The sequence below is a fragment of the Corythoichthys intestinalis genome, chromosome 2 (assembly GCF_030265065.1).
Source record: "Corythoichthys intestinalis isolate RoL2023-P3 chromosome 2, ASM3026506v1, whole genome shotgun sequence".
Taxonomy (NCBI): domain Eukaryota; kingdom Metazoa; phylum Chordata; class Actinopteri; order Syngnathiformes; family Syngnathidae; genus Corythoichthys; species Corythoichthys intestinalis.
The window spans coordinates 72,689-86,393 of NC_080396.1; the positions used below are offsets into that span (position 1 = coordinate 72,689).

Below are 13,705 nucleotides of genomic sequence, written 5' to 3' on the forward strand. Positions count from 1 at the left end.
TTTCACGACCATAAGGGTGACAAATACGGGAATTGGGACCTAGTGGTGGATAGGCCCATATTAATCATGGGCGATTCAAATATCTCTAGGCTACCGGGAGTCAGGAACACGAACGTTCAAATGGACTCCTATCCAGGCGCCAAAATGAACCACCTGGTTCACGTTCTGGCCTTCAGAACCAAAATAGTGGTCCCTCCCAAGAAAGTCATCCTTTCAGTAGGCCTGAACGACAGAAACCAAACGAACCCCTCGAAACTCAGAGAAGACGTCAAGAATCTGGCCGAGGTGGCGAAGAAGACTTTCCCGCAGAGCGATATAGGTATCCCGAGAATAAACCACTCGCCGTTAATGACCAACTTCGTACGGGCCAAAATAGAACAGCTCAATTTTATGATAGGAGAGACAGGTTACGGGATCCCTAAATTGGGAGACCAATTATTTGAGACGCTCGGGGACGGGATCCACTGGTCCCCAGCCACGGCCAAAAATATGTGGGCCTTGTGGTACGAAGGTTTTTTGGAAGGGGGACGTTTGTAGTGTCTCCGGGTTTTCCGAATAGGAAAACTTACGGCTGGACCCGTCCTCCCCAAAAATATAAAAAATAATTTTTCCACCACTCTCTGTCCCTTCGTAAAATTGAACTCTTTGTTAGTGACGTTTACAACCACGCACCCGCCGACACGGTTTATACCTCGCTTCCGAGTACGATGCCCGTTGGGCTGTTTTTGCTTTCTGTGTTTATAACTGTGCGATTTTTGAGTTAAGAGGACTTTGGTGGGCTTTTCTTGTTTTCATGGGACGGTTTGGTTTTGTTTCAAGGCTTGTAAGAAAAGGTTTTTTTTCTTTCTCGGATTGTTTTTTTTCATATTGTACCATATGTATATGGGTGGATAATTTTTTTTATATATGTATGTATACACGTACATGTACATAATCTCTATATATAATTCTTTTTCAGGTTCTTGTTGGTTTGTTTTTGTTCATATTTTTTCAATACAATTTATGCTGGTATTCCGGCGTTTTTGAAGGGGCCCTCTCTTGCCCTGGTGATAATTCGGTTGTGTTTTTGAGTGTACTTTTCTTTGTTCGTTCAATAAGGATTGTTGATTCCCGTTTGTTAATTAATAAATATGTTTGCTTAACAACTTTGGACGTTTGGCCGTGTTGTTTGAAAAATGGACAAATGACTCTCGGAGACCGTATGTTTTTCCCAAGAACAGGTTTTAGACGGTGTGGCTCCCAATCAGGACAATGGGACTCTTCTATGACCTATAGTAAGTAGTTGTAATTTGTTTTCTTTCCCACCGGAGGGCGCCAGTGTACGTGTTTTGCCCCGAGGGGAGATTAGTTTATCACCAATACTTTAATAATTTACTTTTTATTATACTGGTGAGCTAATAGGAATTATTGGGGTTAATATTGGGGGTTTTTGGGCTACTGGATGAATTTAGGGATTAATTTTAATTGTTTATTTGGGACGTAAATAAACGTTACAGGTAGATAGCGCCGTTTCGGTCGCCGCTACGATGACGTAGCAACGCCTGATTGGCTTAGAAAATAGCCATGTGGGAGTCGGGGCGGAAGTAAGCACGCGTCTATGCAAGTCAATGGCTGGCTGCTCAATGGAGTAAAACACGGAAGTGCCGTCGTTCAACTTTTGACATACGTAACAGAAGGAAGGAAGGAAAGTTCCATTTTGGGCTGCCTGACTGGCCTATGGAAGTGGGGAGAAATCATGTTTTAAAATTAACTTTGCGCGATTAGTCGGACATAAGGAGTTTTGGTACAGAGATGCCGCGCACGGCTACTACAATTCCCGTGAGGCTTTGCGCGGCCTGTGGCCGACCAACCGGAAGCGCCCCGAGGGGCTGGATTACTAACGGCGCGATCTCCATTCGTCCTGTCACGTTCGTGTCGGCCCGCCGTGCGCCAGGGAGACAAGGGAAATGGCGGTGTCAGACTTTGCGAAACCGGCGACCTTTGTGGCCCGGGTGAATCCGATCGCGGTGAAAAAAGCGATCGCTGGAAATTCAAGTGGAAACACACGAACGCGGAAGTGCGTTAGCCGAGTCGATGCTCGGATCGCGGACACAATGGTCAGATCTTCCTAGCGCGAAGGCCTTGTTGTGCTACGGAGTGAAATCACGCGGGCCGTTAACGTCTATTTGCGAATTCGCGCGACGTAAGAAGCCATGTGTAAAAAGCATAAATGCCGTGGAGGGCGACTACATCTCCCAGAGGGCTTTGCGAGAATGTAGTCCAGGCGACCGGAAATGACGCGAAGAGCCCGACCGTCGGGGGCACGATTCTTTCCGAACGGATACGAAGATGTGCCGCTGTATGAGACATAAACATGGTAAAAAAGCGACGACTGGTGTCGAACAGAGGCAATTGTAATTGCCCTAAAAAATGAAATACAAAAACACGTATACTGTCAAAACAAGAACACGGGAAATCCAGTGAGAGGCTTCCGCGGCGATCCGAACGCGAGGACGGACGAACGAACCGCTGGGGTGCTGGATAGACACCGTTCGGTTCGAGTTTGAAACGATGTGCCGCGGGGACGCCCGTGAAGGCGACTACATCTCCCGTGAAACCTTGCGGCTTCCGACGTCGGCCACCGGAGGTGGGCGGGGAAAGTCAAGTGGCGTGAGGGCGTTCTTTCCCGAAGTTCTCCGATGCGACCGAACTATTTAACGTGCGACTAGAGGTACTTAGCTCGGAGCCCCTTGGACGACAAGTGGTCGTACAAAAAAACGAGGTGAGTACACTACTAAATGAAAACGGAAATAATGACATATTGGTGCGTATTAGTCACGGCTGCGGCCACGTATTTTAGCAAGGTCCGTGCGGACTCGTGCACTTGCCCGAGGGCGGGCAAAAATGGCGGGGATGGTCAATTATGGCGGGACGCCAGTCAGGTGAGTTGGGGAACGAATAGAACTCCCGCAAAATGCGCGGGGAGATGGAAATAATTTTTTTAACTTCTAACTGGACATATTAGGCCCCCCTTTTTTTTCTCATACTGGGGGACACCGTAGCAATGTGCGGTGGGGATGCTTGTTTTAGGAGGAATGAACGGTGGTCCTGCTACTTGAAATAGGTGAAGTCTACCGTGAAGTTGCACATAAGTCGAGCGGCTATTGTATTATGGGACTAGAGTCGGAATACTGAAGGGCGCCGACAGTTGAACTGTGGGAGGCTAGAGAAGGAATTTATGGGGGGAACGGGCTAAAGTCCTATTTGGCGTGACGTTTTATCGCTTCGTCTAAGACCGAGGTCCTGCTCTGCTCTGCTGCCCGGTGGGAGAAAGTCGGTGAACCTACGCCGTCGACGACCGGGACCGGAAGGCGGTCCGCGAAGGGCGAAGCAGTCGAATCCCGACGCGAGAGGCCACGGTTACGGGCGACGCCGCCGCTGAAGTGCCGTGACTCGGCGAGAGAAAATTGATGAAAACAAGACTGCGAATACACGGTAAGTCTGGTGACGACTCCCCGCCGCCTTCGTCCGGTTGCGCGGCGGCCGGGGCACCCGGAAGGGACCGATTCTGAATAGACACGTGTGCCTGTCCAGTACTACTTTCTCTGTGTGTGAGTGTGTGCGTACGTGCGCGTGTGTGTGCACGGACCTCGAACAGGTCCGCCGCCGGTATTTCTCTCGCGCGCGCGCGCACGCTGCCAAAAGAAGGGCTGCAAAGGCCGTAGGCCGCGACCGGAACGGGCTCCGGTCACGAGACCGCCCGCGGGCGTGCTGAACCGAGCAAAGTGCCGAAAAAACCGTTCCCAAAAAGGAAAACTGCTGACGCAGCGCTCCAGGAAACAAAGGCGAAGGGGGTCCGGGACCCTAGGCGGTCCGGGTAATCCCACGCTGAACTCCGACGAACCATGCGGGTACTCCGATAGTATAGTGGACGGGTCCGGGAGTTGATCGTCCCGGACGGGGCCCCCCCACACGAGGCTGTCCAGTGAATAAATGGCCCGAAACAGTCGAGGACTGTGGGGACCGCTGCTGACGACGCAGGTCCACTTTACCCAGCTCCGTTAAGAACCGCACCGAACCCGGACGGGGTCGTCGTAGTTTCAAAACTTTCATGGAGGTGAATGTCTCCGGGTGGGGCTTATGGTTTTTCTTCTGTCGACGCCGAGCGGATCGCTCCCTCTACGTTGGGAGACGAGGGACGGTCACGCTCGAATGCTAGCGCGCTAACGCTTGCTTCTGGGATATGAATGGGGGCCTGCGGGCCCCATTTTACACGTGTGGGTGTGTGTGTGTGTGTGTGTATATATATGTATGTGTGTATATATATATATATATATATATATATAGATGTATGTATGATTTTTTACATAAGTCACGTGCGGTCGTGTGATCGCACGCGCGGTACTTACGGTAAGTCATCCCTGATATCCATGTGGATTTTCGGTTGATTTTGCTACAGTCTGTGGGCAGGGGGGTTCTCTCCCACCCTGGTGACGCCGCCGACACGGATGTGCGCGCGCTAGCGCGCGCGCTTGGTTTTTAACTCTATTTGTACTTATTTCTTTGATTTTGGCTGCTTCCTCTCTATCTCTCTTTTTCTCTCTCTATTTCTTTCCATCTCCCATATTTTTTCTCTTTCTCTCTCTCTCTCTCTCTCTCCTTCCTTCTCACGCGCTCTCTCTCCTTTTCTTTTGCTGCCACTCTTTATATCTCTCTCTCTCTCTCTCTCTCCTTCTTTTAATTTTTTTCTGTGTCTCTCTCTTTCTCTCCTTCTTTCTTACACACACTCTCTCTCTCTCTCTCTCTCTCTCTCTCTCTCTCTCTCTCTCTATTTTTCTCTGTGTCTCTTTCGCACACACTTAGGTCGAGGTTTCTTTCCCCCAGTCCAGTTTTTCTCTTAAAAATCAGTATAATTTCGATAATAGGTCCCGATAACCTTGGGGCGTTCTCCTACCTGGTCGGTAAGTATCGGGTTGCGCGCACTAGGGGACGTACGTGGTTTCTACGGATGGAACCGGGCGGTGAGCGCTAAACGCTACCGCCTGATCAACACGGGGGCGAGGCGACTTTTTGGCCCAACTCTGTTAGATTGACGAGTATGTTGTCGAGTTCATTTTAAGGAAGAAACCGTCCCGTTGATCGGGACCGAACCGTGGCCCCGGACGGGCGATTCCTGTGCGTCGACTGATGTCGCCAAAGTAAGAAGGGGGTCACAGTGACTAGCGAGGGTCAGTCGCATTGCCTTTGGTACTCCACACACCGGGTAGTCGTAAGACGTACCGGGGATGCCATCGAGATAGAGTGTACTCACCTAACCCGCCAGAACCCCGGACGACTGTTTCCCTTTGAAGTCTTGCGGCGACATCGACTGACGTTTGGGACCTAGTCAAGGTCCTCCCGTCCCGTGAGTCCTGTGATATTCTGGTTTTTTCCGATCGGTAAGCCGTTGCGGGCTAGTTGGTTTTAGCCGCGGTGCGGTGCGGTCGGGTCTGGTCTACTCCCCCTTTGCTGATCGCGACGGCCCCCCTCTTTTTGGCTACCTCCGGGCAATTGATATACTTAATTGGATTTATTGTAAACAAACAAACCCCCCCCCCCCCCCCCTTTCCCCCCCACTAAACATAAAAGCCCTAGGGAAATAAATTGAACTAAACTTAATCTGAGCTAGGGCCCTCTTTGGGTCTCGGTAGAACAACCTTCCCCATCCTCTTCCACTAAACTTAACTAGAGGGCGCTATCCGATTTGGAATAGGGCACTTGACCCCGTGAGCTAAACTTAACGAGGTACGTGTGGAAACCCCTCGGTGGCCTGTGGAACCACCCTTCCTTTCGACTAACCCCAACGAAGAGTCTTGCCCAAATTTTGGTCTCGGTAGGCCCTTCCCTGTTCTCTTCCACTAAACTCAACAAAAGGACTTTGTCCACTTTAGAATTGGACACCTAATCCCACCCCCGTGAACTAAACTCAATTCACCCCTCCTTTCCAGTTTCCTAACAAGGGACTGGACACGATTAGAAAGGAGTCATTTGCCCCCACCACTCGGACCAACCCTAACGGGGTGAATCCGGAAACCCTTCGGGGGTCTACCATACGGGCCTTTGATTGAAATAACACTAACGTTTCCATACTCTCTCTTCTTTCCTTCTTTTTCTTCCAATTCCTTGGATGTCTGACCTAATGTAGCTCGCTGATATTTGAAAGGGTGGGTATACGTTGGATTTAAACAAAAAAGGTTTTTTCAGGAGACGGAGTGGTGCGGCTTTCGTGCGGAATAATTAATCTTGAATTTTTTATCAATTTCGAAATACCCTCGGAAATTGACTCGGTGAATTTTGTCTTTCTGTTTGTATTCCTATTGGCTCTCTGAAATCCAGGAAAACTTCGCGGTGAGAATGGAGGGACGGGGTAAACAACTGGCGACGGGGGATCTGAAATTTCTGGCCAGACTGATGACAAGGTTCATCAGGACGTCACACCATCTTGAGAGTGTGGCGGAAGCCGACCGCCCGCCATGGGGCATTCGACTCCTGGAAAAATCACTGGTAGAAGGGGTCAAGCCCTCCAATCCGAATGAGAAAATCAATACATTGACCAAGTACAATGCTAAGAATTGGGCGTACGTGACACAACAGTCGCTCTTCGAACATTATTCGGAAACTTTGGCGTCGCTTAAAATTGAACTCGGCAGGTTCAAAAATGCACGCTGGCAAGACGCGCTGTCCTTGGCGGTGAAGTGGGCTAGATTAGATCTAGACACTCTACGGCAGGCCACTCTGGCGAAGGCGAGCGCGGAAATTGAATTTATTATGGGTGTAGCGGGAGCTCAGCCCCCGACAGGTAGATGGGACACCCCGGTAGATAGGCCGGACGCGTCGATTCCAGGTCCGTCGACGAGACCGATGGTCTCCGCGTACACGCAAACGGACGCCTGGACCCCGGAGGGGCCGAGCAACGCCGAAGAAACGCGGCCGTCCACGTCGACCGCGAACCCTGGGGCGCCGACCAAAAGGAAGCCGAACGACGGACCCGAAGAGAACCTGGCCCTCGAAAGTCACGGAAAAAAGAAGAAACAGAAGTCGGTAAGAACGACCGATGATGACTTAGATCTGGATGCACTGCTTGCAGAATACACCCCGCCGTTAGAAGTCCTGTTGGGACCGGAGGAGCCCTCCGACCCCCTGGTCGAGGCCCTCGAAAGGGCGATCACGCCCACCTTGCCGGAAATCGACCTGATCTCGGACGACGCCCTGATGGAAGTGGAGGAAGCCCCGCCTTGGGACATCGAGACGGTAGACACGAGCACGGTGGTGATGACCTCCCCGATCCTCGAGAGCCTGATGGCGCCGTCCCCGCCTCGCGGGGACATGAGCGAGACCCCCGGTGGAAAACCGCAGAGAGCCCTTGTCCCGCGAGCGCTTCGCATGCCGGACGAAGCGGCCCCTGGACGTCCGGTGGAGAAAGAAGGCGAGTGGGGTGTCAGTAAGGGGGAGGGCGTCAAGTTGCGAATTGACGGAATGCAATTGTTTAAATTTCACGACCATAAGGGTGACAAATACGGGAATTGGGACCTAGTGGTGGATAGGCCCATATTAATCATGGGCGATTCAAATATCTCTAGGCTACCGGGAGTCAGAAACACGAACGTTCAAATGGACTCCTATCCGGGCGCCAAAATGAACCACCTGGTTCACGTTCTGGCCTTCAGAACCAAAATAGTGGTCCCTCCCAAGAAAGTCATCCTTTCAGTAGGCCTGAACGACAGAAACCAAACGAACCCCTCGAAACTCAGAGAAGACGTCAAGAATCTGGCCGAGGTGGCGAAGAAGACTTTCCCGCAGAGCGATATAGGTATCCCGAGAATAAACCACTCGCCGTTAATGACCAACTTCGTACGGGCCAAAATAGAACAGCTCAATTTTATGATAGGAGAGACAGGTTACGGGATCCCTAAATTGGGAGACCAATTATTTGAGACGCTCGGGGACGGGATCCACTGGTCCCCAGCCACGGCCAAAAATATGTGGGCCTTGTGGTACGAAGGTTTTTTGGAAGGGGGACGTTTGTAGTGTCTCCGGGTTTTCCGAATAGGAAAACTTACGGCTGGACCCGTCCTCCCCAAAAATATAAAAAATAATTTTTCCACCACTCTCTGTCCCTTCGTAAAATTGAACTCTTTGTTCGTGACGTTTACAACCACGCACCCGCCGACACGGTTTATACCTCGCTTCCGAGTACGATGCCCGTTGGGCTGTTTTTGCTTTCTGTGTTTATAACTGTGCGATTTTTGAGTTAAGAGGACTTTGGTGGGCTTTTCTTGTTTTCATGGGACGGTTTGGTTTTGTTTCAAGGCTTGTAAGAAAAGGTTTTTTTTCTTTCTCGGATTGTTTTTTTTCATATTGTACCATATGTATATGGGTGGATAATTTTTTTTATATATGTATGTATACACGTACATGTACATAATCTCTATATATAATTCTTTTTCAGGTTCTTGTTGGTTTGTTTTTGTTCATATTTTTTCAATACAATTTATGCTGGTATTCCGGCGTTTTTGAAGGGGCCCTCTCTTGCCCTGGTGATAATTCGGTTGTGTTTTTGAGTGTACTTTTCTTTGTTCGTTCAATAAGGATTGTTGATTCCCGTTTGTTAATTAATAAATATGTTTGCTTAACAACTTTGGAAGTTTGGCCGTGTTGTTTGAAAAATGGACAAATGACTCTCGGAGACCGTATGTTTTTCCCAAGAACAGGTTTTAGACGGTGTGGCTCCCAATCAGGACAATGGGACTCTTCTATGACCTATAGTAAGTAGTTGTAATTTGTTTTCTTTCCCACCGGAGGGCGCCAGTGTACGTGTTTTGCCCCGAGGGGAGATTAGTTTATCACCAATACTTTAATAATTTACTTTTTATTATACTGGTGAGCTAAGAGGAATTATTGGGGTTAATATTGGGGGTTTTTGGGCTACTGGATGAATTTAGGGATTAATTTTAATTGTTTATTTGGGACGTAAATAAACGTTACAGGTAGATAGCGCCGTTTCGGTCGCCGCTACGATGACGTAGCAACGCCTGATTGGCTTAGAAAATAGCCATGTGGGAGTCGGGGCGGAAGTAAGCACGCGTCTATGCAAGTCAATGGCTGGCTGCTCAATGGAGTAAAACACGGAAGTGCCGTCGTTCAACTTTTGACATACGTAACAGAAGGAAGGAAGGAAAGTTCCATTTTGGGCTGCCTGACTGGCCTATGGAAGTGGGGAGAAATCATGTTTTAAAATTAACTTTGCGCGATTAGTCGGACATAAGGAGTTTTGGTACAGAGATGCCGCGCACGGCTACTACAATTCCCGTGAGGCTTTGCGCGGCCTGTGGCCGACCAACCGGAAGCGCCCCGAGGGGCTGGATTACTAACGGCGCGATCTCCATTCGTCCTGTCACGTTCGTGTCGGCCCGCCGTGCGCCAGGGAGACAAGGGAAATGGCGGTGTCAGACTTTGCGAAACCGGCGACCTTTGTGGCCCGGGTGAATCCGATCGCGGTGAAAAAAGCGATCGCTGGAAATTCAAGTGGAAACACACGAACGCGGAAGTGCGTTAGCCGAGTCGATGCTCGGATCGCGGACACAATGGTCAGATCTTCCTAGCGCGAAGGCCTTGTTGTGCTACGGAGTGAAATCACGCGGGCCGTTAACGTCTATTTGCGAATTCGCGCGACGTAAGAAGCCATGTGTAAAAAGCATAAATGCCGTGGAGGGCGACTACATCTCCCAGAGGGCTTTGCGAGAATGTAGTCCAGGCGACCGGAAATGACGCGAAGAGCCCGACCGTCGGGGGCACGATTCTTTCCGAACGGATACGAAGATGTGCCGCTGTATGAGACATAAACATGGTAAAAAAGCGACGACTGGTGTCGAACAGAGGCAATTGTAATTGCCCTAAAAAATGAAATACAAAAACACGTATACTGTCAAAACAAGAACACGGGAAATCCAGTGAGAGGCTTCCGCGGCGATCCGAACGCGAGGACGGACGAACGAACCGCTGGGGTGCTGGATAGACACCGTTCGGTTCGAGTTTGAAACGATGTGCCGCGGGGACGCCCGTGAAGGCGACTACATCTCCCGTGAAACCTTGCGGCTTCCGACGTCGGCCACCGGAGGTGGGCGGGGAAAGTCAAGTGGCGTGAGGGCGTTCTTTCCCGAAGTTCTCCGATGCGACCGAACTATTTAACGTGCGACTAGAGGTACTTAGCTCGGAGCCCCTTGGACGACAAGTGGTCGTACAAAAAAACGAGGTGAGTACACTACTAAATGAAAACGGAAATAATGACATATTGGTGCGTATTAGTCACGGCTGCGGCCACGTATTTTAGCAAGGTCCGTGCGGACTCGTGCACTTGCCCGAGGGCGGGCAAAAATGGCGGGGATGGTCAATTATGGCGGGACGCCAGTCAGGTGAGTTGGGGAACGAATAGAACTCCCGCAAAATGCGCGGGGAGATGGAAATAATTTTTTTAACTTCTAACTGGACATATTAGGCCCCCTTTTTTTTCTCATACTGGGGGACACCGTAGCAATGTGCGGTGGGGATGCTTGTTTTAGGAGGAATGAACGGTGGTCCTGCTACTTGAAATAGGTGAAGTCTACCGTGAAGTTGCACATAAGTCGAGCGGCTATTGTATTATGGGACTAGAGTCGGAATACTGAAGGGCGCCGACAGTTGAACTGTGGGAGGCTAGAGAAGGAATTTATGGGGGGAACGGGCTAAAGTCCTATTTGGCGTGACGTTTTATCGCTTCGTCTAAGACCGAGGTCCTGCTCTGCTCTGCTGCCCGGTGGGAGAAAGTCGGTGAACCTACGCCGTCGACGACCGGGACCGGAAGGCGGTCCGCGAAGGGCGAAGCAGTCGAATCCCGACGCGAGAGGCCACGGTTACGGGCGACGCCGCCGCTGAAGTGCCGTGACTCGGCGAGAGAAAATTGATGAAAACAAGACTGCGAATACACGGTAAGTCTGGTGACGACTCCCCGCCGCCTTCGTCCGGTTGCGCGGCGGCCGGGGCACCCGGAAGGGACCGATTCTGAATAGACACGTGTGCCTGTCCAGTACTACTTTCTCTGTGTGTGAGTGTGTGCGTACGTGCGCGTGTGTGTGCACGGACCTCGAACAGGTCCGCCGCCGGTATTTCTCTCGCGCGCGCGCGCACGCTGCCAAAAGAAGGGCTGCAAAGGCCGTAGGCCGCGACCGGAACGGGCTCCGGTCACGAGACCGCCCGCGGGCGTGCTGAACCGAGCAAAGTGCCGAAAAAACCGTTCCCAAAAAGGAAAACTGCTGACGCAGCGCTCCAGGAAACAAAGGCGAAGGGGGTCCGGGACCCTAGGCGGTCCGGGCAATCCCACGCTGAACTCCGACGAACCATGCGGGTACTCCGATAGTATAGTGGACGGGTCCGGGAGTTGATCGTCCCGGACGGGGCCCCCCCACACGAGGCTGTCCAGTGAATAAATGGCCCGAAACAGTCGAGGACTGTGGGGACCGCTGCTGACGACGCAGGTCCACTTTACCCAGCTCCGTTAAGAACCGCACCGAACCCGGACGGGGTCGTCGTAGTTTCAAAACTTTCATGGAGGTGAATGTCTCCGGGTGGGGCTTATGGTTTTTCTTCTTTCGACGCCGAGCGGATCGCTCCCTCTACGTTGGGAGACGAGGGACGGTCACGCTCGAATGCTAGCGCGCTAACGCTTGCTTCTGGGATATGAATGGGGGCCTGCGGGCCCCATTTTACACGTGTGGGTGTGTGTGTGTGTGTGTATATATATGTATGTGTGTATATATATATATATATATATATAGATGTATGTATGATTTTTTACATAAGTCACGTGCGGTCGTGTGATCGCACGCGCGGTACTTACGGTAAGTCATCCCTGATATCCATGTGGATTTTCGGTTGATTTTGCTACAGTCTGTGGGCAGGGGGGTTCTCTCCCACCCTGGTGACGCCGCCGACACGGTTGTGCGCGCGCTAGCGCGCGCGCTTGGTTTTTAGCTCTATTTGTACTTATTTCTTTGATTTTGGCTGCTTCCTCTCTATCTCTCTTTTTTTCTCTCTCTATTTCTTTCCATCTCCCAATTTTTTCTCTCTCTCTCTCTCTCTCCTTCCTTCTCACGCTCTCTCTCCTTTTCTTTTGCTGCCACTCTTTATCTCTCTCTCTTTCTCTCTCTCTCTCTCCTTCTCTTAATTTTTTTCTTTGTCTCTCTCTTTCTCTCCTTCTTTCTTACACACACACTCTCTCTCTCTCTCTCTCTCTCTCTCTCTCTCTATTTTTCTCTGTGTCTCTTTCGCACACACTTAGGTCGAGGTTTCTTTCCCCCAGTCCAATTTTTCTCTTAAAAATCAGTATAATTTCGGTAATAGGTCCCGTTAACCGTGGGGCGTTCTCCTACCTGGTCGGTAAGTATCGGGTTGCGCGCACTAGGGGAAGTACGTGGTTTCTACGGATGGAACCGGGCGGTGAGCGCTAAACGCTACCGCCTGATCAACACGGGGGCGAGGCGACTTCTTGGCCCAACTCTGTTAGATTGACGAGTATGTTGTCGAGTTCATTTTAAGGAAGAAACCGTCCCGTTGATCGGGACCGAACCGTGGCCCCGGACGGGCGATTCCTGTGCGTCGACTGATGTCGCCAAAGTAAGAAGGGGGTCACAGTGACTAGCGAGGGTCAGTCGCATTGCCTTTGGTACTCCACACACCGGGTAGTCGTAAGACGTACCGGGGATGCCATCGAGATAGAGTGTACTCACCTAACCCTAGGCTATCTATTCTAACCCTAAACCTAGGCTATCTATTTTAACCCCAACCCTAGGCTATCTACTCTTAGATGCTATTCTAGACCTAATCTGAACTACACTTAACCCTAGTTTCTATTCTAAACCCAACCCTAGGACTATTCTAAACCTAACCCTAGACTCTACTCTAAACCTAAAACCCTAGACTTTATTCTAAGCCCAACCCTAGATGCTATTCTAACCCTAACACTAGATGCTGAGCTAACCCTAATCTACCTTACTATACTTACCTCATACTTACCAGATGGAGAAAAACCCTAGAAAAAGATGAAAAACAATTAAAAACAATTATAAGCATAAATTATTAAAAATAATAAATTAAAATTCAATTAACATTAATCCATAAACAGACATGACATTTAAAACCATTAAAATACATTACAATTAGTTAAAAACATTACACACTAAAAACAGAGAAAAATAAAATAAGTGAAAAATACAGCATTATAACCAACAGTATAAAAGCAGCAAACACATTGAGGACAATCATTTGAAGCTGAACCAGCAAAGAGCAAACATCATTGAATTTACTTACCTGAACATACTGCACCGGTCCTGAAGAAGGCATTGAAGTGCCGAAACGTCGACGACGGTGTAGAATTGATTATTGCTACATTAAAAATAAATAAATAAGACAATTTGATCAGGATTAAAAAGACAATTAAAAACTAATTAAAATCATTAAAAATAAGATACAATACACAATTAAAAACACATTTAAGACAATTTGATCAGTTAAAAAACACACACATAAAAACAATTCATAACTACATTTAAAGACATATAACAACACAAATGGAAGACGAACAATGGACTACAGTCCGCTACGGTAAGCGTGGCCGGCTGGCCCGCTGCCAGACGACCATTGAAGGGATGGACAG

General features: G+C 49.7%; 1 protein-coding gene across 1 annotated transcript; it reads left to right on the forward strand.

Annotated features, from left to right (window-relative positions):
- Positions 1–3,057: 3,057 nt before the first annotated feature.
- Positions 3,058–8,531, forward strand: LOC130911985 (uncharacterized). Its single transcript, XM_057829690.1, has 2 exons — positions 3,058–3,474; positions 6,355–8,531. The coding sequence occupies exon 2, from the start codon at positions 6,373–6,375 to the stop codon at positions 8,044–8,046; it is 1,674 nt and encodes a 557-aa protein (XP_057685673.1). The 5' UTR covers positions 3,058–3,474; positions 6,355–6,372; the 3' UTR covers positions 8,047–8,531.
- Positions 8,532–13,705: the final 5,174 nt, after the last annotated feature.